The 26369-nt window shown below is 40.1% G+C and overlaps 1 protein-coding gene and 1 long non-coding RNA gene across 3 annotated transcripts in view; one reads left to right on the top strand and one right to left on the bottom strand.

Annotated features, from left to right (window-relative positions):
* The window catches only part of LOC120730306 (NT-3 growth factor receptor-like), a 65495-nt gene that overhangs the window by 33212 nt on the left and 5914 nt on the right, over positions 1–26369 (bottom strand). For both annotated transcript variants that reach the window (XM_040026600.1, XM_040026602.1), the window contains exons 2-6: positions 23031–23102; positions 15359–15430; positions 9501–9655; positions 4067–4209; positions 1084–1225 (exon numbers count right to left, since the gene is read on the bottom strand). In XM_040026600.1, coding sequence (XP_039882534.1) covers positions 1084–1225; positions 4067–4209; positions 9501–9655; positions 15359–15430; positions 23031–23102 — 584 coding nt within the window. The remainder of the gene's footprint in view (positions 1–1083; positions 1226–4066; positions 4210–9500; positions 9656–15358; positions 15431–23030; positions 23103–26369) is intronic.
* LOC120730307 lies at positions 1153–26369 on the top strand. The gene is made up of 3 exons (XR_005695084.1): positions 1153–1672; positions 24151–24161; positions 26356–26369. It is a non-coding gene; the product is annotated as an uncharacterized LOC120730307 (long non-coding RNA).

Genomic DNA, 26369 nt, shown 5'->3' with positions numbered 1-26369 from the left:
AACTATACAGTAACGGATCGTCGTAGATCTCTGCAGAGGATTAGGCATTTAGATTTGTGAGTTTCATATGAGTAGTATAAATCTATAGAAAATCCTGCATGTACGTACACTACTGTAACACAACTCAATGCAAAAACAGAATCTATCGCACACAACAGTACTCTCGGAAACATGATCAGGGTGTGAAGTTTTTTTATTTACGTTATTCACACCACACACACACCACAATCACTGTGCGGCATCATGTCGCTGAGCTGTTGCTCGCATCTCGTCCGTAATGATGGTGCGAGGTTGTCTTGCTCTCCCTCCTGGACCTTCTCCTCTCCCATGTTGGCCTTCTCCTCTTCCTCATTGGCCTGCTCCTCTTCTTCCAGGGCCAGCTTTTCTCCACTCCTCTGCATCAAATTCCTCTTCCCCTGACTCTGCCTTCATCCATTGTGTTTGTTTGGAATCTTCAGCATACTGTGCACTCTGAACTTGCTTTTACATGTGGGTACAGCATTAGCAACAAGTGTCTTCAATTTTGAGTCATTGTGTGTAGTGAATGACGCCAGGTGTGTTTATTGTGTTCAAATATTGCTGACTGTGGTAAGCATTTTGCATCACATGGGCTTTCATTTGAGAATATGAGCAGAGTTGTTTTGCAACATGTGTTTTAGCAAGGAAAAATGTGTTTAGATTTATGAGTACAGAGGGTTGTGTTTTGTGAATTGTGTCTTCATGTGACATGTGTTTATGGTACTGGAATATGGTGGCTACATTTAGTAAATGTGTTTAGACTACTGGTCATTTGGGTTACAGGATTGGCTTTTGTGTTTTAACATTTGAGAAAAACTGTAATCTCTTCCACAGTATTTCAGTCACTTAACTGCCTCATAGAAATCTCAAAGACAATCTCGTAAAGTAAAGCTAGAGTTTTAATTTATGAGTGCATCTTACTAAGATTTATATATTTAAAAGAAGAGAGCTTAAAATGGATACAGTAGCAAACTCACATTTCCACAACTATTTATAATGCTACTTTTCACAGTTTTCATGGAGTGCAGTTTTGTGTATAACGTTGTGTCTGTGGTGTCTACTTACAGTGAACAGTTAGCTGAACTGAAGCGTTGGTCATGCCCACTATGTTGGTGGCAGTGCATACTAATAGGAAGTTGTTGTCATCTCTGCTTACATTGACCAAGGTTATGTTGATGGAGTGAATAGTATTGTCGTAGACTCTAGCCTGGAGGGACAACAAGATAAAATAAACAAGCATAAGCAACAAAAATATGGTCCAATAGAAACATTGATTGTTTAGAGGATGTCATGGTCCTGGGCCATGTTGGCCCAGCATTCTCAGTTTTCATGCGTCTTGTATTTTTCTTTATTTATGCCTTGGTTCCCAGGTTGTCCTGTTAAAATGTTCCTTATTTGATTACCCCCTGTGTGCCCCTCTGTGTATCTGTGAGCCCTCATTTCCCCTCGTGTTTCATTCAATGTTTTCCCCAGCCCGTTATGTCTGGTCTCTCTCTCCCCTCCTGTCTGCACCTCTGTGCACTTCCTGTTTTACTTTGTCAGTCTCCCGTCAGTGTTGTTTACTCCTGCCGTGTCTTGCTATAATTATCAGTGTCACCTGGGTTCCCCGTGTGCTCCTACTTCCCTCGTTAACCCTCTGTGTATTTATGTCCATGTCTCCCTCAGTTCAGTGTCGCGTTCTCCCTCATGACTGTGTGCCCCTCCGTGTGTTTCCTCGTGAGTCAGTTCCTTTATGACTTCCCAGTTTAGTTTCATATTATTTTGTATCGCCTTAACTTCCATCAGCAATAAAGCTGTATTTTGAGTTCAGTCCTGTTCTCCCGTGAGTTTGCGTTTGGGTCCTCATCCTGCCTGCACACAGCCTAAATATGACAGAGGAAGCAATTAATGAACTATACTCAGCAAGACCAATCGAAGAGAAACGGTCTCAGCGGTTAGTTATACTTTTATTTATGAAGAAATTCATCACTAGTTTAAAAACACACAGCTCAACAGAGTTCTGAATCTGAAGAAAGAAACTTGGTCTTGTTCCAGTTTTCCTCTATCAGTGATGAGTAGTAAGATGTCTTTTCTTTACTAAGGTTTTTAAAAAAAAAAAAAAACTTAGAGTAACAAAACATTTTTAATAAATATCTACTAAATTAGGGAAACGCTTTCGAGCTACTGGGTTATCTGTTTTAAGGAGTGTGTTTGAGAATTATACTACAACTCAAACCTCTCTGATTTGTTTCTTTATCTGAGTAGTCATGGTATCCAGCATCATACGCAGTGAGGATGCTCACTATGTGGCACTGAGTGGTCTCCAGCTCCACTGCAGAGTGGGCGTGGTGTAGTGGGTTCAGAAGGCGGTGCCAGGGAGGCTTGCAAGGCAGCCGGAATTCATTCCCTCGGGGGGTGAGCTGAGCTGGAGAAGTGATGGCTGGAAAGTTGTTGGGAGCAACAGCACAAGTTTTGGAGTGTAGCTGCACTAAATAAATGGAAAAATTGCAGTACTAAGCTGAGCACCAGATGCAATGTCCTGGAGACGCTGGTCGGTCAGTCTGGGTCCTCTTCACGGCTGCCCTCCCCAGGCCTGTGAGAGATGCTGCACCGGATGGGGGCAGAGGATGATCCCCAGACATTCCTCGACTTGATAGAGGAATGCCAATAGCCTACAGAGGAGTGGTCACTATGGCTATTGCTGCTCTTGTTGAGGGAGGACCAGATGGCTGCCCTAAGCTTGGCACCAGCTTCGAGAAGGAGCTTCCCTGTTGCATGCAAAGCCATCCTGGACCACCTGGGCCTCTCTCTGGAAAATCACCGCCAGTTTTCCAAAACAGCAAGATGGCAGCAGAGGATTGCCCTTCACATTTGCCCTGCAACTCCAGGATGCAGCAGCAAGTTAGTTGCAGCCTGGGCTTTTGAGGGGTTAGGTGTGGCTGCTGGAGATAGTGGTCTACAAAAAATTTGTTCAGTGCCTTCTTGGAGAGACTGCACAGTAGGTCTGCTGCCATCGACCAGCGAGCCAATACACATGTATATTAAAATCTCCAACAATGAGAACACGATCATAGTTGGGCATAATCCCAGCTACAAAAAAAAAATAAATCAGGGAAGTTGTTTATGAAGTTCTTATTGTATTTCAGGCGGCTGCAGATGACAGCACAGAAAACTGGGTTAGTGCGACTTATTTGAAATGAGGTAAAGTCGAAGCTGGAGAATGAAGATTGTAGAAACCATTGCTTCCATTTGTAATCCTTTTTGTATTAATATACAGTATAGTCGCCAGAATTACTGAGCATAAAATCTGCTCGGACCGGGGTCTACCACCCTCGGCTGACAGGTTGGTAGAACAGCTGAAGACTAACAAAGAGGTGAGGCAGTTTTTGGGGGCTTGCTGGCTATGACGGCTGGTTCGTTCTGAACTTCACAGAGCTGACCAGCCCCCCAAAAGGGTGCCCCGGGTCTGGTTCGGTAGACGGGGCAGTGTTAGGCGGCATATGTGTTGGTGAAGAAGGCTCTCTGTGGGGAACCCTTGCTCTAAACCCCTGATTCTATTGATTATGGTAAATTTAAAAGTTGTCAAAAAATGGTCATTAAAAAAGGAGGGTTTTTTTTGTTATATGATCAGTTTTTATGTTCTATCCCAGGACAAGATGCGATTAAACTTGTGAGTAAGCTTATTTTAATTTTGAGGACAACCTGTTGACTCTAATATTAAATTAAAAGTAGTCTTGAGGCAGTTATTTCAAGCTTCTACATGATTGTTAAAATCAACTCCCATAAAAAACAGGCTAGTGATTGAGCTACAACAATTAGTTGTTGTAGCTTTGTTAATTAACCCCTTCATATCAGTAGCTAAAGCTAACTTTTAAAATAAATCCAAAGAGTACAGTGGTCTCTTTCTAGTAATAATTATGTCAATAAATGATACCAAGAAGACATAGAAAAGCTATTTATGAAGGAACGTCCTGCCGTCATTTGGTATCAATTTACGGAATGCCGTCATTTCAAGCCTAGGATTAGTCCGTTCTCTGTGAAGTTGTGAATTTGTGCATGCCCTCCCTACCTCTTGTGCATTGATGGAGTGCAAGCCAGTGACAGGCCAATCCACTTCAGGTAATGGTGAACCAGAGCCATTACAGATTGCCGTTACTTGATCACCTTCGACAACTGTGAGGTTGCTGTGGCTGACGCTGATATCTGGTAGGTCTGAGAGGGGAATACAGAGAAGGAGAAAGAGAAAAATATGTTATCCTATGTTCCTCCTTCTTAAAGTATGTATTCACCAAAGTCGTTTCCATCCTTTTCACAAAACCCACCATCATCTGAACAATCTCTCCGTAACACCATACCTACCTAATACCTCCTCATCACCTCTGTTCCCTTCAGCTACAGGTCTATTAAAGTCTGCTCTAATCACTGCTCTCTCCACCCTGGGTATGCTCTACCACTGAGATTCAAACTGAAACTGATCTGATACCACCCCAAAGAGATTTTTTTTTTTTTTTTTAATGTTTGAAAATGGCTAAAACTTCCAACTGTGTTAGGTTTCAAGTTCACCAAGTTGTCACTGTGGAGGTCCAGGTACTTGCCCCACCACATCAGCACCTTGTCCCAGCACAGACACAGGCCATGCAGCCATCCTCTTCCTGCTGAAATGACCACTAGATCACTAGGTTGTCTAGCGCTGTTCACATTCAGAAGCAGATGATTACTCCAAGAACACTTCACAAAATCGTTCACATGTGCTTGATCCACCTCCTACTGTACTGCTCATCACTAATACACTGTTCAAAAAACTTTGTAAAAACATCAGATATTAATGAGGAAAAAACCCTGCTGGATATCTACAGTAATATCGACTGATAATGTGTTAGGAACAAAAGGATGTCACATCATTGGTTGGAAATGAAAATGATCAACCTACATTGGGCTGAATTCAAGTACGCAACAAATTCCTTCTGACTCTCTCTCCTGACTTCGAGAAAGAAATTCATGCCTTAATTCCATCCAGGTTTGATTACTGCAACAGCCTTTATTTTGGAATCAGTCAGGTCTTCTTTTCTTTGCAACTAATTTTGAAGGGGGCTCCTCCTGACATGTGCATGCAAATAGAGTAAGACCATATTTCCGATTTTTTGACTTCTTTAGACTGACCTCCGGTACATTTTAGAATTTTTTGTCATTTTAAGTCTTTAAATAGATTAGCACGCTCTCACCTTTCCAAAATTTTAACAATGCACGTCTAATAGAACTTTAGGGTCAGCTGATCAGATTCTTCTGGTTTTCCAAAAGCAGACTGAAGCATAGAAAAGATCAGTCCATTGCTGTAGCTGCACCTAAAATTTGCAACAGTCTGCTTCTTTAAATTAGGAACTCACCAACACTTAATACCTTTAAACACTTGAAGACCTATCTTTACACCCATATCTTTACGCCCTTGTGTTTAAATGTGACACTATGTTTTTTTTCTTGTTTGTCTTAAGTTTTTTTCTGCATTTTCCTGGTCTGTTTTATTCCTTTTATTTATACAACACTTTCGTTAACCCTTTTTGTTTTTAAATGTGATTATAAATAAATTGACCTAGCTCAGTGTGGACCAGGGCATCACTAAGATCCAGGACAGATGGAACCTGGTGGGATTGGATGGACTGAAACATAATGTCCCAAAGGAGTTCTATTGGATTTAAGTCAGGCAAGCGTGGGCCCAGTCAATGGTATCAATTCCTTCATCCTTGAGCAATTGCCAGCGTATTCTCACCACACCTAATGGCAGTGAGGATGCCGTTGCCTAGCATGTAGAGGTCTGTGTGTCCCTCCTATTCCTACCATCACTGACCCACCATCAAACCAGTCATGCTGAACAACATTACCGTCAGCATAATGCTCTCCACAGCATCTCCAGACCCTTTCACATCTGTCACATGTGCTCAGGGTTAAACTGCTCTCATCTGCACACGATGCCAGAGGTGAAGCTGCCAATTCTGGTACTCAATGGCAAACGCTCATTGGGCTTCATGGTGCCAGGCAGTGAGGACAGGGCCCACTAGGGGATGTTGGGCCCTGAGGCCACCCTCCTAATTCTGTTTCTGATAGTTTGGTCAAAGATATTCACATCAGTTGCTTGATGGAGGTAATTTTGTAGCTCTGGCAGTGCTCATCCTGTTCCTCCTTGCACAAAGCAGGAGGTACTGGTCCTACTGATTGGTTAAGGGCCTTCTACGTCCTTGTCCAGCTCTCCTAGGGTCCTAGCATTTCCTTTGCCTCACCCTTTGGTCATGCTGCATTCTCCTCAGTTCTTCACTGTGCCCGAACCTGAAGATGTTTGATTTAACCCTTTAATTAAGTAGTTCCTTTTGGTCACTAGCAATGCAAGGCTTATTGTTCATTTTGTTAGTCTGTGATGCAGCAAGGGAAACTGTTAATGTCTCCTCCGTGCAGATTATAAAGTACTTTCCAGGCTCCAGACTCAAAGCAGACCTGCAGTATCTTCACAGCCTCATGAACAACTCTTGTAGATACAATGTGTTGTTAAGCAAGAGGAACATACCTTGGTGTCAGCAGGACTACATTATGGTCAGATGGTCAGAAGAGAGATTGCAGTGACAACAATAAAAACCCCAGAATTCAGGGCTGGCTGGCATTTTACGGAGGAAAGAGTGATGTTACATGCTGCATCTTCATCAGCTGATGGTTCAATGTAAACAACACCAACAATAACCGATAAGAAGTACTATGAATGCAGTCTAACACCTTCCAGATCAATATCTGGCCCACATAGTAACATGTCCAGGATTGCACCATTTTTCAGTCACTAATGCTGTCATCTGGGATGTGTGAGTTCAGCCATGTTTAGATGATGCACAGCATACTAAACTCACAGTAGTCCCTCTGTGTCATAATCAGCCCTCCCTTAATCTATCCTATGCTCAAGGAACTCACATTCCCCATGATGTTAGCTGGAATGGACAGGTTACATCTCTTATTTTCGAATCACTTAGCTTTACCCATGCAAGCCCATTGTCTCCTCTGGAAGAGACAGGAGACAGATTATTCTCCTTAGAATACCAGGTCTTGCTCACCAGTGTTAAAAAAAAAACCTAAATTAAAGAAAAAAAGCCCAATGAGAAAAAAAAATGTGTTTAAGTAGCAAAGTCATAAACACAAGGGCTACTGCAACAGCTTGCATCTCAACACAGCACCATGGTAATATGAATACAGAGAGACAGAACAAAGAAGAACAAAGAGATACACATTCTTAGACGATTGTGTTTTGCTTGATTACTTTAGTAAGAGTGTGCCTGTGTGTGTACAAAGGGGGGAAAAAAGAACAGCTATCTGCTGGAGCTGCAGGTCCAGTCAGTGGCAGGTGCCTTCTTCTTTGATCTTTGAACCAACAGGTAACTGATAACCGAAGATATAAGAATAATTTAACCAACTAGCATTTCTAGTATATATGGTGTATGTTTGTGTGTAAAAAACATTTCTGCCAACATTTCTATTATTATTATTACTATTATTATTATTATCTTTTAATAACAATAATCATCATCATCATCCTCAAGCTAGTGACTTTTATCCATTTTTGTTTAAAGGTGCTGTGCTCAGTTTTTCTCTCTGCTGATTTTATGAGGTTCGACAGACTTAAGCTGTGCAAACACTGTGCGATTTTTTTCAGTCGCGTTATTCAGCTCCTGCTCAAACTGTACGATTGACTTGCAGGGGTTAGAAGTTCGTAGGTCACGATGCAGAGTCTCACACTATACAGCCCGAGGCTCTGATGCGACCTGAGTGCTCACACTGTGCGTCCATAACATGAAGGTTATAGCAGAAAATCTGTCGCTCGCTCTCCCTCTCCGTCTTTCACTCACACAGACACGCACACCACCACCATCAACTTTGCTAAATTGCTAATAAAAAACATTGATCAGGCAGCTGTGATTGAGCAACAAGGTCCATCCAGTTATTTTCACGGTTGTTGTAGTCGTGATAATTTTGTGAGGCCGACAAAATTTCAAACAGGTTTGATTTTCTTATGACCAAACGATTGATGATCGGGAGCTGGACGTGAGGTGTTAATCGCTTCTCGTTACCCATGTATACTACACGATGCACGACACACGATGAAGTCGGTCGCACGACTGAAAAATCGGCTCAAAATGGGCCAAAAATCGCACAGCGTATGCCCAGCATTACTGAAAGAAAGACAAATGCTCTGACCATCATTTTACTGGCTGCATCTTGATGGATGCTCAATCATCCAGCTAAGTAAATCTCCAATAGCTGATTCTGTTCATATCACATCAAATTCACCAGGGAGGATATGAAAAGTGGCAGGTTAGCCTTCTTAGACTGTGAGATTTCCATCAGTAATGGGGGACATCTAAAAGCTGATGTGTACCGTAAACCTACGCATACGGATCAGTATTTAAGGTTTGACTCTCATCATCCACTGGAGCATAAACTGGGCGTCATCAGGACGCTACAACACAGAGCGAACACCATCCCCACAGACACAGCGGCCAGGGAAGCAGAAGAACAGCACCTCAAGAAGGCCCTGAGTAAATGTGGTTATCCCAGCTGGACTTTTGTCAAAGCTGGGAAGGCGCCAAAAGAAAGCTCCAGGCGATCCAGGAGAAAAGGACAACCGCTGCTTAAGCAAAAACCTGTAGTGATCCCATGTGTGTCAGGAGTATCGGAGCAGTTGAAACACATTTTTTCTAAACGCCCTGTATCTATGGCTTTTAAACCCCAAAACACGCTGCGCCAAAAATGGGTCCACCACAAGGATCGGGTCCCCCAACACAAACAGAGTAACATAGTGTACGCTGTTAAGTGCCAGGAGGATTGCCAGGATTTATACATCGGGGAAACAAAACAACCTCTGGCGAAGTGGATGGCACAACACAGAAGAGCCACCTCGTCAGGCCAGGACTCTGCAGTCTATTCACACCTACAGGCCAGTGGACACTCTTTCAATGATGAGGATGTACATCACGCTGGTTTGAGTGCGGAGTCAAGGAGGCCATTTACATGAAAAGGGAAAGACCATCTCTGAATCGAGGAGAGCACCTAAGGGTACATCTTTCGCCATCTTACAATGCTGTGATTGCAGCCATTCCCCAACTCTTGGTGAATGGTACTCATGGCCATTGATCAATGGTCTTTGATCAGTGGGTTTTGGTCAGTGGTTGTTGATCAATGGTCATGAGAATTTGCATAATTAAGATTAAGGAACTGACCTCCCAGCCCAATGTTCCTTCAGTGGGCTGGTTTCAGTCATTGTGCAAATGTACTGTTTATAAGATGAAACCTGCAGTCAGCTGAGACTGAAGAAGTCACTTGGATGAGTGACGAAACATTTCTCCTACAAAACGCTACGTCCAGATGAACAGAATCAACTACTGGAGATTTACTGGCTGCAATTAAATGGAATCAGCAGTCAGAATACCATGTTAAATGTGTATATTTAGAGTATAAATATAACCACACAAGCTTACCACAACTGCTGATGTTCATATCTTGAAGCAATATTCTCCTGTAGCTGTCAGCACAGTATAACTGCTGGCTGCTAAGACCTGCCTCTCCTCTCTGTTGCCATAGCTGCAGCCAGCGAATCTCACAGCCACAGGTGAACACCACATCCTCCAAATGCCTGAAAAGAGAAGAGCACTGACAGAATTAGCAATGCTCTAAATCTCATACTCACCTTTAGACTCACTGCCAGCGGAACAAGAATGTTTGTCATTTTCAAAACTTTTTAAGAAGGTTCTATGGAACTAGCATCTAACCAAGAAGTGCAATGTTCCATGAGGTGACTTGCTCCCCAGCGGGCCTAAGCCGAACACACTCCAGTTTGGAAGTCCTGGAATCCATGGCAACAAAGACTGGTGTAACAGTGAACATTAATGGGTCTATTTGGGTCTATTTCCTTTGAACTGTGCATTTTCAGGCTGATGAAATGAATCAGCCAAGTAATTATATTAAAATAAATGAGTCAGCTTGTATTTAAGATATTTTTAGAAACTTCTGGCATAAATTTAGAGAAAGACAGCCTTACTGGAATCTTACCAACATCAGCACAAATCAGCTAGCTGGTATATAATGATGTGCTACGTGATCGCTAGCGACACAGCTATGTTAGCACAACTTTTTTCTACTCGATGAAAGTTAATGTGAAGGTTCCCGATGGTTAGGGACAAATGCAATCGCATGGCAGGATGCTGTAAACGGACCAAACTTCAGTCAGACAATACGAGGTTAGTCAAAATATACTATACATGGGAATAGAGCAGCTGTCAGAGAATTCAACATTAATGAATCAATGGTACGGAAGTGGAGGAAGCAAGAAGAATGAGTTGAGTAAAGTTTGACTTATCTGATTGTTTTGTTTTGCTTAATGCGCCTTATAATCCTGTGTGCCTTATGGTCCGAAAAATACGGTATTTAAAAACCTTTTGTTACCCAATCTTTCCTCCATTCATTGGCATAGGACACAGGTGTCGAACTCCAGGCCTTGAGGGCCGGTGTCCTGCAGGTTTTAGATGTGTTCTTGATCCTACACAGCCGATTTAAATGGCTACATTGCCTCCTCAACATATCTTAAAGTTCTTGAGAGGCCTGGTAATGAACTCGTCATTTGATTCAGGTGTGTTGAACCAGGGGGATATCTAAAACCTGCAGGACACCGGCCCTCGAGGCCTGGAGTTCGACACCCCTGGCATAGGATATATTTTCATTGCTCTACAGATGATACCCAACTTTATTAGAAACCAGATACTTACTCTGGATGGCATTACCTTGGCCCAGTAACACTGTGAGGAATCTTGGAATACTTTGTGACCAGGATATGTCCTTCAATGCACATATTAAAGAAATTTGTAGGACTACTTTCTTCTATTTGCGTAATATCTCTAAAATTAGAAATATCATGTTTCAAAAGGATGCTGAAAAACTAGAATTAGAATTAGAATTCAACTTTATTGTCATTGCACATGTCACAGGTACAAGGCAACGAAATGCAGTTTGCATCCATCCAGAAGTGCTTTAGCCATGATATAGATATATTACAATATATATTAGCAATAATATAGATATGTGAGTATATTACAGAAATGGGTCTATTATGGTATGTTATAATGTACACGGTATGAAGTATGTTATGAATATGCTATAACTATAAGTATGTACAGGCTGTATTGAGTACAAGCTATGTACCGGTTATAAACAGGATATAAATATGAAAAACTATACAGAAATCTGAGATATACAGCTATACAGAAATGTGAACTATGCAAGTTATAAACAGTTGTAGATTTAAAAATTATGTACAGAATGATTATTTACACAGAATTATACAGTAGTGCAGTTAAGATAAGTGAGATATGTGGATAATGTCTACAGAGGCTATATAAAGTGCTAGTGGTTGTGAGTGGTGGTTCAGTCCATGTTATTATTGTGTGTATGAGGGTACAGTTGTCCATTGTGTGTGTAGGTGGTTGTGGGTGTGTGTATGTCCAGTCCATGTGTTAACATGGGTCAGATGTCAGGAGGCAGAGTTCAGGAGTCTGACAGCTGTGGGGAAAACTAGTTCATGCATTTATTACTTCTAGGCTGGGCTACTGTAATTCATTATTATCAGGTTTTTCTTGAAGCTCCTTCATTTGAAATCACTTGAAAAATTTGTATTCAAAATGCTCGGAAATATTTTGCCCTTCAGTTTTCAGGCTCTTCTTTTGTGGATCCAGCTCCCAGTTTAGACGTGGGAGGGAGACACATTCTCAACTTTTAAGATTAGGTTTAAATCGTTCCTTTTTCCTAAACCATATAGTTAGGGCTGGATCAGGTGACTCTGAATCCTCCCAGGCTTCTTGGGGTTTCTCATAATGCACTGGGCGCTTCTTCTTTACTTGCCTCTTTCTACTCTTAGTTATTATTAATTTCTGTCTTTTGCATCAGATGTCTGCACCTTCTGCCAGAGGTTTTTTTTTCATCTGACAGGGAATTTTTTCCTTCCCACTTTTGCCAAGTGCTTGATTGTTTTGGTTTTCTATTATTGTAGGGTTTTTATCTTAAAAAGCACCTTCAGGCAACTGTTGTTGTGGTTTTGCGCTATATAAAATTGAATTAAATGTGCTATTAAATAATAAATACACGGCTGCATTTTTTACAGCACTACAAACAGATGGGGAGATGTGTCCGGTTTGATGCTCAAAAGCTACTTATTTGGTGCCAGTTCTGTACAAAATGGTATATTTATATCAATAATTGTGCATCATTGTCAAATCTTTTGATCACTAGTTATCATTATTGTCTGAAAACATTTCTATATTACACTTAAAAGAAATGGAGAATGTTAAAAAGGAAACTATCAATACATTATTTGTTTATGGGAATAAACATTTAATACATTTGTATTAACCTCTGCTTTAAACCAACATCACCAATGATGATCCTCTACACCATATTTGGGTCAGTTTCTTTTTTAAAATCTTTTGGGGTTTTTCAACATTGGGTTGTGCAGCATGACCTTATCCCCCAGAGTGAGAATGTCAGTGTTCTCTTCTAATGTCATGTTCTAAGGTGTCTGAGGGAGAACCATCAGAGGAAATGATGTATGGCATCATCTCATGCCTATCTCAGAGCACACTGTAAAAAACACTGTACAAAAACTATTTTTTGTTCATCGCTTACCAAATTTGCCATGCTGAAATTTTATAGATAAGAATACAGATAAGAGAGAAGCAAATAGGGAGAGATAATATATTGGGTTATTCTCACAAAGCCTCAAACATAAGATTGGCCAAATCAGCAAAAGCTTGTAATCTGTTCTTTAAACTTTTTGATCTTCTATATTCCTATTATTATAATGTAATATTTATTTTACTGGATGCAGTCTTGCACCATCTAGAGATTTTTCTTTAGATGCACTTGTGGTATCAATTTGAAGCTCCTACATTGCATTCTCCAGTTATCATATTCAGAATTTAGGTGTCTACGCCACTGATGGGGTGATGACACCATCGGTCTTTTATGACGGAGGGGTAAAAAGTTGGCACTATTGAAAATACTGCTTGCCATGGCTATCTGTGGTAAGCAGACAAAATGCATGATATGTATCAATTCTCTCCAAAACAAATAAACCTTCTGAAAATATTGCAGACAAGTTCTGGATACACTACTATAAACTTAAATGCAAAAAGAAAAACACAAAAAAACTTCAAAAACTGAAAATGATTCGGATAATAAAATGAGAGAGTCAAAAATCAAAAAGAGGATCAACCACTGAGAAGAGTGAAAATGTAATAAAACATGGCCTTTGTATCATCTGCGAACTTAAAGTCTAAGTTGCTGGTGTCTCAGGATCAGACAAAGGCTACGTTCACACTGCAGGCAAAAGTGCATCAAATCCGACATTTTTGATCCTATGCGACCCATTTCCGATCATGGTATGACAGTTTGAACAGCACAAATCCAATCTGGGTCCGACCTGGGTCACTTTCGTATGTGGTACTGAATCTGATACATATCTGATGTTTTAGAAAGCGACTGCTGTTTGAATGGTCATGTCGCATTAAATCCGTCCTTTATGGTACTGACACAAGACAGAAGCCGATTATCAGCGCCGGAGAAGACAAATGAGAAAGCATGGCGGCGGAAACTGGAGCCAGAGCAAGTCAATGGACAGAAACTGAGGTTTTGGACTTGATTAACATATGGGGGAGAAAGAAAAAAAACATATGGGGAGACAATTCTATTCAAGCTAAATGACTCCGTGTCCATATAAACCTCTGAGGTAGCAGCCACTGCTCCAAACAAGGCCATTGTTAAAGCACTGACTTTTTTCTCAGTGTCCTTCTTTCTCTAATTAATTTGTCAAAATTCTGTCGGTTATGACACCTACTAGCTCTGTAGCCACCATTTTTACTTCTGTAAACAGAGCGCGTTGTGTGTGACGTCTTCTTTTCCTCATGTGGGCCGCTTTGAGGGCCGTGAACAGTTCACACTAGCACGCGTTTGCTGTCACATTTTATTTGTAGTGTGAACAACCAGACAAAAAAAATCGGATTTGATCAAAAAACCGAAATAGACCTTTTAGTGGGTCTTGGATGAGTTTTGAACCACTAATTTGTATTCTCTCTGCAGAATGCTGGTTTTACTGAAGTGAACTCCCTGCATCTTTGTATACACAGTAAATTATAGTGCATTGTTAGTATATCACCCTGTGATTGGGACATCACAACAATTTGCCTCATTAAGTAAATCTGACTATCATATAAAAACTTAAATTCCTCTTATTTTCCTTTATTAATCTGCCATGTAACTCATTTCCTTCTCTATGTTCAGCATTTCTATGACTGCAGAAAAATTTCCTCCATCCATCAGTTATCCCAGCTAACCTGAAGTAAAAATTATGGTTATCCTAAAGACTGCAATACAACAAAGTACATTACTAATGAAAACTGATTATACAGAAACTTAAGCACATTTTTATCAGTTAATATAGATCATAATCTCGAGGTTATATAGCATTCTGTCCTTCATACAGCAACTACTCAAGAAGTAGTTTTTATTCCAGCATTACAATGTTCAGAGTTCAGCAGGCATTTAACAAAAAACAAACAAACACAAAGAAAACCTCTAAATTTATCACCAGGTTATGGCATGAAATGGAAAATGCAGCTATAGCGAACATGATCGACTCCACTTTGTTTATTATGCTGATGGTTTTAATGAATGTTTGGATAGCCAGTTAAAAGGAAGAATTCTTACTTTGAGTTATCGATTATGTCACTAGTTAGCGAACAAACTAATTTAAGTCTATTAGCCACAACCAACCAACCGCATGACGTCATGTTGTGGCGTTGTACTGACAGAAGATGGCGCTATGCATGTTTTTCAAACTTTATCTTCGGGCACTGATTTCTTAAATCCAGCGTCATAGACACTGTTCATTTTTGAGAGCAGAGCTTAAGGGTGTATATTAGCCTGTATGTGTGGAGCATTTCATGTTCCCTTTAAGGTTGGTAGTTCGATCTCTAGCTGCTCCAGTCTCCATTCTGCATGCCAAATATCCTTGGGCAATGTTTGAATGCATGAATGTTAGCTAGAAAGCACTTAGGTGTAGATAAAATTGCTTGTATGAATGTTTGTAAATGGGTGAATGAAGTGTGTTGTTTAAAGTGCTTTGAGTCTAGAGTAGAAAAGGTGCCACTGAGGTGCCATTTCAGGACATAACACAATTCACTGATCATATTAACTCGGTTGAAAAAGACATCAACCCATTTCCTTGCAGATGTATTCAGGTCTACTGTGTGTCAGCAGCAATGAACTAAGAAAAAGACATGGGTCTACTTACAGCTCCAAAAGCGGCAGATGTTCAAAGATCTGCCAGGACAATGTGGTCAACATGGGGTTCTTGGACAGGTTTCTAAGAAAGAGAACAAGAAAGTAACAGAGAGTGTCAGAAACCTCACTTCAACGTGACAATAAAAGCTCATGGATGTTAGGTTTTCTACATGATGTTTTGTAATGAGTGCAAAACACGAGGGAAAAGTGAAATTCATAAAAGAGCAGAATTCCACTTAGGGTGTTTAGTCAGTTTAAATTGACTCTGGTTCATTTTCCTACTTAATGAAAGTTGTTTGAGCAGATGTGAACAGTAATGGTGTTTCTGACCACTGGTATACCACAACTGTACCCTTTCAACAGCTACCAAACGTTAAAGGACCTAGCTTGTATGAGCCTTATGGGATATTTATATAAAGATCCTCTAGCCTCAAACTGTATTACCCTTCAAGGACCTGCAGTTCAGAAAAGCGCCCCTCCGACAGCCAAACCCATCTGTTCTCTGATTCGATAGTTAAATTTGTGATTTGTGACATTGACCAATCAGCTGAAAGGAAGAAAAATCGGGTCAAAATCCATACTTGTAAGTTGAAACCTGAGTGCAGCGTTTCACACGTATTTTTTGGATATGTCCACACACAAATCTTTTTTACGCACACACAAATTCTTTTTACACATATAAATCCTGATTTACAAGTACAAAATATTTATGACCACAATTTGAGCCCATAGCACTCCCTCACAACTATAGGAATAAGCCCAGGTTTCTCTTCAGTGCTGCAAAGAGGCTGACAAGGAATCAGAGCTCTGTTTAGCCGAGTATTCCTTTAACTTGAAATAGTGAGGACTTCACAAATTTCTTCACAATTAAAATTTTAACCATTATAAAGAAAAGACCAACCATTCCTCAAATATGTCATTAGGTACAACCACTTTTAAAATAAAGAACTGCTGATATTTACTTGTATTGTCTTTTCTCAGTGATTTTTCAATCACTTCAATTACTTCCTCCAAACCATTAACATATCTACTTGACTCCAGATCCTACCATTAATTCATTCTTTAATCTGAAATATGATCAATCTTTATAGATATATGTATCACATGCTTTTAAGGTTGCAATAATTACACCACTTTTTTTAAAAAAGCAAAGGCTTTTTAAATTAACTGATCATCTACAAAAGAGCAGTTTATTCAAAGAGTTACAGTCAGCATTTAGAGTTTACCACAGCTGCATGTTCTCCTTAAATTGCTGGCTGTCTTCTTATGGCTTCTTATCTTCTTATGGCTCAGTGTGTGAAGAGGACTCTCCATGTACGTGAACAAACCAAGGATAATTATGGAGTTCCACAGGGTCCTGTGCTAGGACTAGTTCTGTTTACATTATACATGCTTCCCTTTCGCAGTATCATTAAAAGTTAAAGCATAACATTTTCACTGCTGTGCAGATGACACATAACTTTATCTATCCATGAAGCCAGATAACACACACCAATTAGTTAAACTGCAGGGATGTCTTGAAGACAAAGACACAGATGACCTCTAATTTTCTCCCCAATCCTGGTTCTACAGGAGGTTTTTTCTTGTTAAAATGTACTTTTTCCTTCCCTCTGTCACCAAAGCACTTGCTCAAAGGGGGTATATGACTTTTGGGGTTCTGTCAGTTTTCTTTGTATTATTGTAGTGTCTTAACCTTAAAATATAAAGTGCCTTGAAGCAACTGTTGTTGTGACTTGCTGCTATATAAATAAAATTGAACTCAGTTGAAAACAAATACTAGTGAGCTTATGGTCAATGTACTAATTGATTACTTGTCCTGACCTCCTTTGATAGAACACAGCACAGGTATTTAAATAATCACCCTGCAGTGGTTTGAATCTCATTTATCTGCTTCCATAAGAAAACTGTGAAAACAACAACACCACCACACACACACACACACACACACACACACACACACACACACACACACACACACACACACACACACACACACTTAAATCAGATGTTCTGCAGTATGTTCTTGCTTTCATCTGAACTTTTGTATAGTGATAGGATTAAAGCAGCTGATAGTGCTTTGTCCTTTTCAGCTGAGAAATTAGAGGGTGGAAGAAAACACAGAGAAGGAATATAACAGAAAGAGGAACAAAAATAATTGGAGGAGAGGAAGAAAAATTAGTAGAAAAGAGAAGCTGACGGTTTGAAAAAGAGACTACCACTCACACCACAAGCAGTGATGAAGAATATGTAGCCCACTGAATGCACACTACTGGTCAAAAGTTTTAGAACACCACAATTTTTCCAGTTTTTAATTGAAATTTAGACAGTTTAAGATTTCATTACACTCTGAAATGAAAGCATAGTACAAATAAGCAATTTGAGTTAAAAAGAGAAATTGTGGAATAAATTTATAGACCAAAATGTATTCTAAATCACCTTTGGCAGATTTAACAGCTGCACACACCCGTGGCATTCTTTCTACAATAGAAATAAATATTCAATATTAACATTAATAAAACTATTAATAATAACAAATATTTTTAAGAAATTTCTTCCCATATCTTTTGCAGAAATTCCCATAATTGTGTGGCACTTGTAGGTTGCTTTGCTTTCACTCTTCTGTCCAGTTCATCCCAAACTAGTTTGATGGGGTTTAAGTCTGGAGACTGTGCTGATCACTCCATGTTTTCAACTGACTGTCTTGTTCTTTTGTTTCCTAAGGTAGTTCTGGCATAGCTTGGACTTATGTTTTGGGTCATCATCTTGCTGTAGGATGACCCCTGATCAATCAGGTGCATATCAGAGGGTATTGCATGGCGCTGCAGAATGCTGTGGTAGCTGTTTTGGTTCAGTGATCCTCTCACTCTGTACAAGTCAACGACCCTGGATCCAGCAAAACAGCCCCAGACCGTCACACTTCCTCCTCCATGTTGGACAGTTGATGCCACACACTGTGGAACCATCCTTTCGTCTACTCTATGGCGTACAAAGATCCTGCGTGATGAACCAAAGATTTCAGATTTTGATTCATCAGTCCGTAATAGCTTCTTCCAGACTTGAGTAGTCCAATGATGGTGTTTAATGGCCCAGAAAAGCCTCTTTGTCTTATTCTGACATCTTAGCAATGGCTTTCTTGCTGCAATTCATCCTGTCAAACCTGCAGCTCAAAGTCTTCTCTTGACAGTTGACAATGAAACTTGCTCACTATGACCTCTATTAAGCTGTGCTTGACGCTGTTGTGCTTTGAGCCACCTGTTAACTCTCAAAAACTCACCCTCTGATTCAGTTTCTGAGTTCCTTTTGATGGTGAAGGAAACTGGACTCATGACACTTTGACTTTCTTTGCAATTTCTCTGTAGGAAAGACCTGCATTTATAAGTGTTATGATGGTCTGTCTCTCTTTCATTGTTAATTGCCTTCTTCTTGCCATTTTTGTAGCAACACAGAGAACTATTGTTCTGCAGTACAATAATGTTCAATTGATACTAATGAGGGTATGCTACAACAGTGTGTTCCAACATAAACCCTTATGCAGACAGAGGGGGTGGTAAGTAATCCTGAAAAGTTGGAACACCTGTAGGAATTAGTAGCACCAGCTTTCAAGACTTGATAAACCTTCATAGCTGCAGAACAGCTTTACATTGCTGACCCATTTTGTGTTCGTTGACAAAAGCCTTTTTGTATAATTCTGAAATATAGATTATTTTTCAGTTTTAGGTAACCTTAGCTTATTTTTTTTTCCAACCTCTGGCAGTTCACCACTTACATTTGTACCATTTCAAACTATCCATTGGACTTGAATTGCAACAAAATGCTGGAAAACTTGGGGTGCTCTAAAACGTTTGACCGGTAGTGTACAGGGAGTGCAGAATTATTAGGCAAATGAGTATTTTGTCCACATCATCCTCTTCATGCATGTTGTCTTACTCCAAGCTGTATAGGCTCGAAAGCCTACTACCAATTAAGCATATTAGGTGATGTGCATCTCTGTAATGAGAAGGGGTGTGGTCTAATGACATCAACACCCTATATCAGGTGTGCATAATTATTAGGCAACGTCCTTTCCTTTGGCAAAATGGGTCAAAAGAAGGACTTGACAGGCTCAGAAAAGTCAAAAATAGTGAGATATCTTGCAGAGGGATGCAGCAGTCTCAAAATTGCAAAGCTTCTGAAGCGTGATCATCGAACAATCAAGCGTCTCATTCAAAATAGTCAACAGGGTCGCAAGAAGCGTGTGGAAAAACCAAGGCGCAAAATAACTGCCCATGAACTGAGAAAAGTCAAGCGTGCAGCTGCCAAGATGCCACTTGCCACCAGTTTGGCCATATTTCAGAGCTGCAACATCACTGGAGTGCCCAAAAGCACAAGGTGTGCAATACTCAGAGACATGGCCAAGGTAAGAAAGGCTGAAAGACGACCACCACTGAACAAGACACACAAGCTGAAACATCAAGACTGGGCCAAGAAATATCTCAAGACTGGTTTTTCTAAGGTTTTATGGACTGATGAAATGAGAGTGAGTCTTGATGGGCCAGATGGATGGGCCCGTGGCTGGATTGGTAAAGGGCAGAGAGCTCCAGTCCGACTCAGACGCCAGCAAGGTGGAGGTGGAGTACTGGTTTGGGCTGGTATCATCAAAGATGAGCTTGTGGGGCCTTTTCGGGTTGAGGATGGAGTCAAGCTCAACTCCCAGTCCTACTGCCAGTTTCTGGAAGACACCTTCTTCAAGCAGTGGTACAGGAAGAAGTCTGCATCCTTCAAGAAAAACATGATTTTCATGCAGGACAATGCTCCATCACACGCGTCCAAGTACTCCACAGCGTGGCTGGCAAGAAAGGGTATAAAAGAAGAAAAACTAATGACATGGCCACCTTGTTCACCTGATCTGAACCCCATTGAGAACCTGTGGTCCATCATCAAATGTGAGATTTACAAGGAGGGAAAACAGTACACCTCTCTGAACAGTGTCTGGGAGGCTGTGGTTGCTGCTGCACGCAATGTTGATGGTGAACAGATCAAAACACTGACAGAATCCATGGATGGCAGGCTTTTGAGTGTCCTTGCAAAGAAAGGTGGCTATATTGGTCGCTGATTTGTTTTTGTTTTGTTTTTGAATGTCAGAAATGTATATTTGTGAATGTGGAGATGTTATATTGGTGTCACTGGTAAAAATAAATCATTGAAATGGGTATATATTTGTTTTTTGTTAAGTTGCCTAATAATTATGCACAGTAATAGTCACCTGCACACACAGATATCCCCCTAAAATAGCTAAAACTAAAAACAAACTAAAAACTACTTCCAAAAACATTCAGCTTTGATATTAATGAGTTTTTTGGGTTCATTGAGAACATGGTTGTTGTTCAATAATAACATTATTCCTCAAAAATACAACTTGCCTAATAATTCTGCACTCCCTATATTTACTGCAAACCTGCTGTTGAGGACTGCGCTTGAATATTCCCAGTACATTTATCTGACACCTGTAGCTTTTAGCTAATTCTAATCACCCAATATAGAAAAGAAATATAATTCTCCATCTTCTCCAGCAAAGTTCTAGGTGCAGCAAAACTTTTCATTTCAGATTCTGTGAGAGTAAATGAAGTGCACATGACAATTAGCTTTCCTAGATGGGATTCAGTTTTAAGTGTCATCAACTTGTCCATTTCCTGCTACAACAAACCAAAATGCCCACTGCTCACAAACAATAAACTCTGTTTTTCTCTTCTGTGGTCACAAATTCTTTGATTTTGTTCTATTTGTTCCTCTCCTCTTCTTTCAGCTGGTGATGTAAGAGTGTTTATTATTCATAGCTGCTGAGATCCAATACCTCATCAGTATTCCACTCAGGATTGGGAGAGAAAAAGCATGCAAGAAACATAAAATACATATTTTTTTATGTAATTTCTGATGAGTCTTTAATGCTGTTTGACAAACAGCATTAAAGAGCCTAAATGTGATCTTTGGATGTATTTTGCTGTACCCAGTGATTCACAATAGAGGTAAAAAATAGAAAGAAAGTGATGATAAAAATCCAGGTCTCATTTTATAAAACCCTCCTTATTCCTGTCAGCCTTTCTCTATACAAACCAGTAATCACAGATCTTACTGGCAGCATTTCCTGCTTTAAAATAATTTAGAGCATAAAAATTACATGAAATTAGAAAAAAAAAAACAGTATTTCACTCACAGTACTGCACACACTACCACAGTGTCATAATCACTACAACTGATCATATAAGACTAATATTCTACCATTCTCAAATTTATGTTTTGTACTAACGACTTAGCCACTGTGTTGCATGTCATGCACTCTGAGGATGGTGGGACTACAGATTTATCTTCAACCTTCTTAACACACACACACACACACACACACACACACACACACACACACACACACACACACACTAATTTATATTGCTCAAGAACATAAGTGTGTGATGGTAAAGTGCAAACTGCATCCAGCTAGCCAAGAACCCAGACTGATGTTAAAGCTGAGTGAATGCTGACCTCAGCCCAGCAGTCTGACCCTGAACTTTAACGAATAACAAGGGTTAAACAGTCTGTCTTTCTAACTGTTCATGTTTCTAAAGTAGAATCGCTGTGACTGTCAGCTTTGTGTTCATGCGTAAATACTAAGAGAAAGAGTATGTGTCTTCATAGTATAGGGATTTGTGTTGGTATGTGGGACGATAGTCTGTAGGTTTATATTATAAAATGGTAAATATGTTTCAGGTCATTTTACAAAGCAACAAGAAAGTAATGTAATATGTAACAAATTACTTTCTTTGGAGAGTAATAAGTACTGTAACGAGTAATGTGCAATAGATTACTTTTTTGAGTAATGACCTTAACACTGATCACAACAAAGATGGGAAATGCCTCCGACATGCACAAACATTTGTCCACACAGCATGCAATTCCTTGGCGAAACCAAACAGCCACTCCTTAAACCATTTGATTTTAGAACTGAAGCAGCCTCTTGGATGAGAGGTGAAACATCTTCACAAAACTTAAAAAAGTCCAGTTGCTTTCTTTCCAAGGTCCTGAGACATAAATAAGGACAGCTGTAATATTAATGTATCTACATGTGATCTACATCTGAATCTGTGATGGGAGTTTATGGGTAGTGGAATCAGTGCAACACTCCCTATACTCATGGATCCATGGATGACTGCATATATTACAGTAATGCATATCTGTAGTGACTGTAGTGAAATCTTATCTGAGTACAATACTAAACACAAGCACTGGTGATGAGTATGTGCTATTTTCAGAAGTGACAGATGTGAAATGACAGGTGTTGTTGCGGTCAGTCATTCACTCTGTCTGTGACACAATACTGAGTGTGTGGTTGTTTCATGTGTCAGTCTAAGTTCTGTCTGTTCTGCTCACCAAACCACTAATTGTGCTTCAGTTTTAATAGAGTTCCCTGCTTGTAAACACTAGAAAAACTTTAAAGGGACACAATGTTTATTTCCATTAATACACTCTGCTACTAGTTTATTAGGTTTTTTTATCAGTCCAATTCAAAAGTGTCCCGTGTTACTGTGTTAAAGAGACAGTCGATATGTGCAGGGTACAGCATGGACAGGACAAAGGGTTTGTATGTGCCCAAAAACGGTAAGTGTTTCAGTATCAGTATTATCAATCAAGTTTTTGTGTGTGTGTGTACTCACATGTAGCGCAGGTGTGGGTTCTTGGAGAAAACGCGAGCCTGGATCGTATGTAGGTTGCTCCTCATAATGGTTCTACCACACACACACACACACACACACACACACACACAGACAAAGAAGAGAGAAAGCACTTTGAATAACTTTCAGCTCTGTTACTCTGACAAACAGACAGTTAAAAATGAATGAACGAATGAGCAGATAACAACTTAACAACTCGAGACGATTTATAGTTGGATCAAAATCAGGTCAACTACACAACAAATGTGAAAATCAGTGAACGTATATTATTATTAGAACTTATTATCCCACTTCTGACAGTGAGTTTCTTGCTTGAAACAGCTCCAATGAATGGATTATTTTCCATTTTTGTTCGTAGTACATCTGTATATTTGCTCTCTGCTTAACTTATATACAGCGGCTTGCAAAAGTATTCGGCCCCCTTGAACTTTTCTGCATTTTGTCACATTACAGCCACAAACATGAATCAATTTTATTGGAATTACATGTGAAAGACCAATACAAAGTGGTGTACACGTGAGAAGTGGAACAAAAATCATACATGATTCCAAACATTTTTTACAAATAAATAACTGAAAAGTGGGGTGTGCATAATTATTCAGCCCCCTGAGTCAATACTTTGTAGAACCACCTTTTGCTGCAATTACACCTGCCAGTCTTTTAGGGTATGTCTCTACCAGCTTTGCACATCTAGAGGCTGAAATCTTTGCCCATTCTTCTTTGCAAAACAGCTCCAGCTCAGTCAGATTACATGGACAGCGTTTGTGAACAGCAGTTTTCAGATCTTGCCACAGATTCTCGATTGGATTTAGATCTGGACTTTGACTGGGCCATTCTAACACATGGATATGTTTTGTTTTAAACCTTTCCATTGTTGCACTGGCCTTATGTTTAGGGTCGTTGTCCTGCTGGAAGGTGAACCTCCGCCCCAGTCTCAAGTCTTTTGCAGACTCCAAGAGGTTTTCTTCCAAGATTGCCCTGTATTTGGCTCCATCCATCGTCCCATCAACTCTGACCAGCTTCCCTGTCCCTGCTGAAGAGAAGCACCCCCAGAGCATGATGCTGCCACCACCATATTTGACAGTGGGGATGGTGTGTTCAGAGTGATGTGCAGTGTTAGTTTTCTGCCACACATAGCGTTTTGCATTTTGGCCAAAAAGTTCCATTTTGGTCTCATCTGACCAGAGCACCTTCTTCCACATGTTTGCTGTGTCCCCCACATGGCTTGTGGCAAACTGCAAATGGGACTTCTTATGGTTTTCTGTTAACAATGGCTTTCTTCTTGCCACTCTTCCATAAAGGCCAACTTTGTGCAGTGCACGACTAATAGTTGTCCTATGGACAGATTCCCCCACCTGAGCTGTAGATCTCTGCAGCTCGTCCAGAGTCACCATGGGCCTCTTGGCTGCATTTCTGATCAGCGCTCTCCTTGTTCAGCCTGTGAGTTTAGGTGGACGGCCTTGTCTTGGTAGGTTTACAGTTGTGCCATACTCCTTTCATTTCTGAATGATCGCTTGAACAGTGCTCTATGGGATGTTCAAGGCTTGGGAAATCTTTTTGTAGCCTAAACCTGCTTTAAATGTCTCAATAACTTTATCCCTGACCTGTCTGCTGTGTTCTTTGGACTTCATGGTGTTGTTGCTCCCAATATTCTCTTAGACAACCTCTGAGGCCGTCACAGAGCAGCTGTATTTGTACTGACATTAGATCACACACAGGTGCACGCTATTTAGTCATTAGCACTCATCAGGCAATGTCTATGGGCAACTGACTGCACTCAGACCAAAGGGGGCTGCATAATTACGCACACCCCACTTTTCAGTTATTTATATGTGAAAAATGTTTGGAATCATGTATGATTTTCGTTCCACTTCTCACGTGTACACCACTTTGTATTGGTCTTTCACGTGGAATTCCAATAACATTGATTCATGTTTGTGGCTGTAATGTTACAAAATGTGGGAAAGTTCAAGGGGGCCGAATACTTTTGTAAGCCACTGTATATGTCATGTGAAAGGGTATGAAGAGAGCTGCACAACAACCAACATTTAGCATATACCTGTAGAAGCAAAAGATTTCAGCCAATTCTGGTCCACTTTAAATCCGGGGGGGAACCATTGAGGCAGCAGTAAATCTGACTATTTTTAAAGGTCAATGGCCAACAACTAGCACATTTTGCTACTCAGACTCTTTCACCTGTACTGTAACAAATGTTATTTACAACATTTAAATAAATAAGTTTGGTCTCAATAAAAGTGAGGCCAAAATTAAGAAAGGTGTTCTTGTTGGTTCTAAAAATCCATGATCTGATATTTAATGATGAGTTAAAAAGGAAACTCAAGTCAACTGAATGAGTGGCATGGGAAGCATTCATACAAGTTGTCTGCTGCTACTACTGCACATTCACCCAATGTATATACTACATATATATATATATATATATATAATGTTTTTCCTCTACACCCTCCCCCCCCCAATTTTTTTGCACATGTCGAGAAGCGTGTCAGGCTACATTTCACTGTGTGTTATACTTGTATAACTATGCATGTGACAAATAAAGAACCTTGAACCTTGTCAATCAGAGCACACAATTACAATGAGCTTTGGATAACATGAAAGCACATCAGCTAATGAGTGACAGAATGTCAGTGAAGATGCACTTTTTGAAATCACACTTTGACTTTCTTCCACCAAATCTGGGCGATGTCAGTGATGAGCTAAGGCAAAGATTTCATCAAGATACGAAGGTGATCGAAAGTAACTGATTTTGGTTTTTTTGGAGATCTTTGCTATTCCACACTGTTAGAAGCCACTAAGTAATAAACTAAACAGATTTACAACAATTTGCTCACCTAGAACATGCTGAAAATCATTTAATAGGAAATTATATATCAGCACAGTATTATGTATGTCTGTGAAATAAAGCTATAATAGAGGCTATTTAGTGTTTTCTATGAGAAACATTAATGGAAATGGTTGTAGAGTAATAGCCTCCAGAGAACCAGCCTATTCATTGATGTCCTCTGTGATGGATATTTGTTTTCGTTCTCTATCGTTTGACTTATTTGAGCTACTCTACTACGTCTTCATGTACTAAAAAGAGTACAACCTGGGCTTTCCATTGATTTCTCATGTGTTTGTGTGGCCTCTATTAGATCCAAAGAGAAAGGAAATCACAACAAAAGTTCAATGGAAAGATTCTTTTTTCCACGGTTCTGAGGAGGAAAGTCCAAACGATAGTGAGCCTTTCTAATATTTCCCTAGAAGTGCCTCTTAATCCTTAACCAAACTCTTAATACATGTTAAGATACACACTGATTT

This window comes from Simochromis diagramma, unplaced genomic scaffold (genome assembly GCF_900408965.1).
Source record: "Simochromis diagramma unplaced genomic scaffold, fSimDia1.1 OVJJ01000293.1, whole genome shotgun sequence".
Classification (NCBI taxonomy): Eukaryota; Metazoa; Chordata; class Actinopteri; order Cichliformes; family Cichlidae; genus Simochromis; species Simochromis diagramma.
The sequence above is the reverse complement of the archived record's forward strand: the minus strand, read 5'-3'. Positions and strand labels throughout refer to the sequence as shown.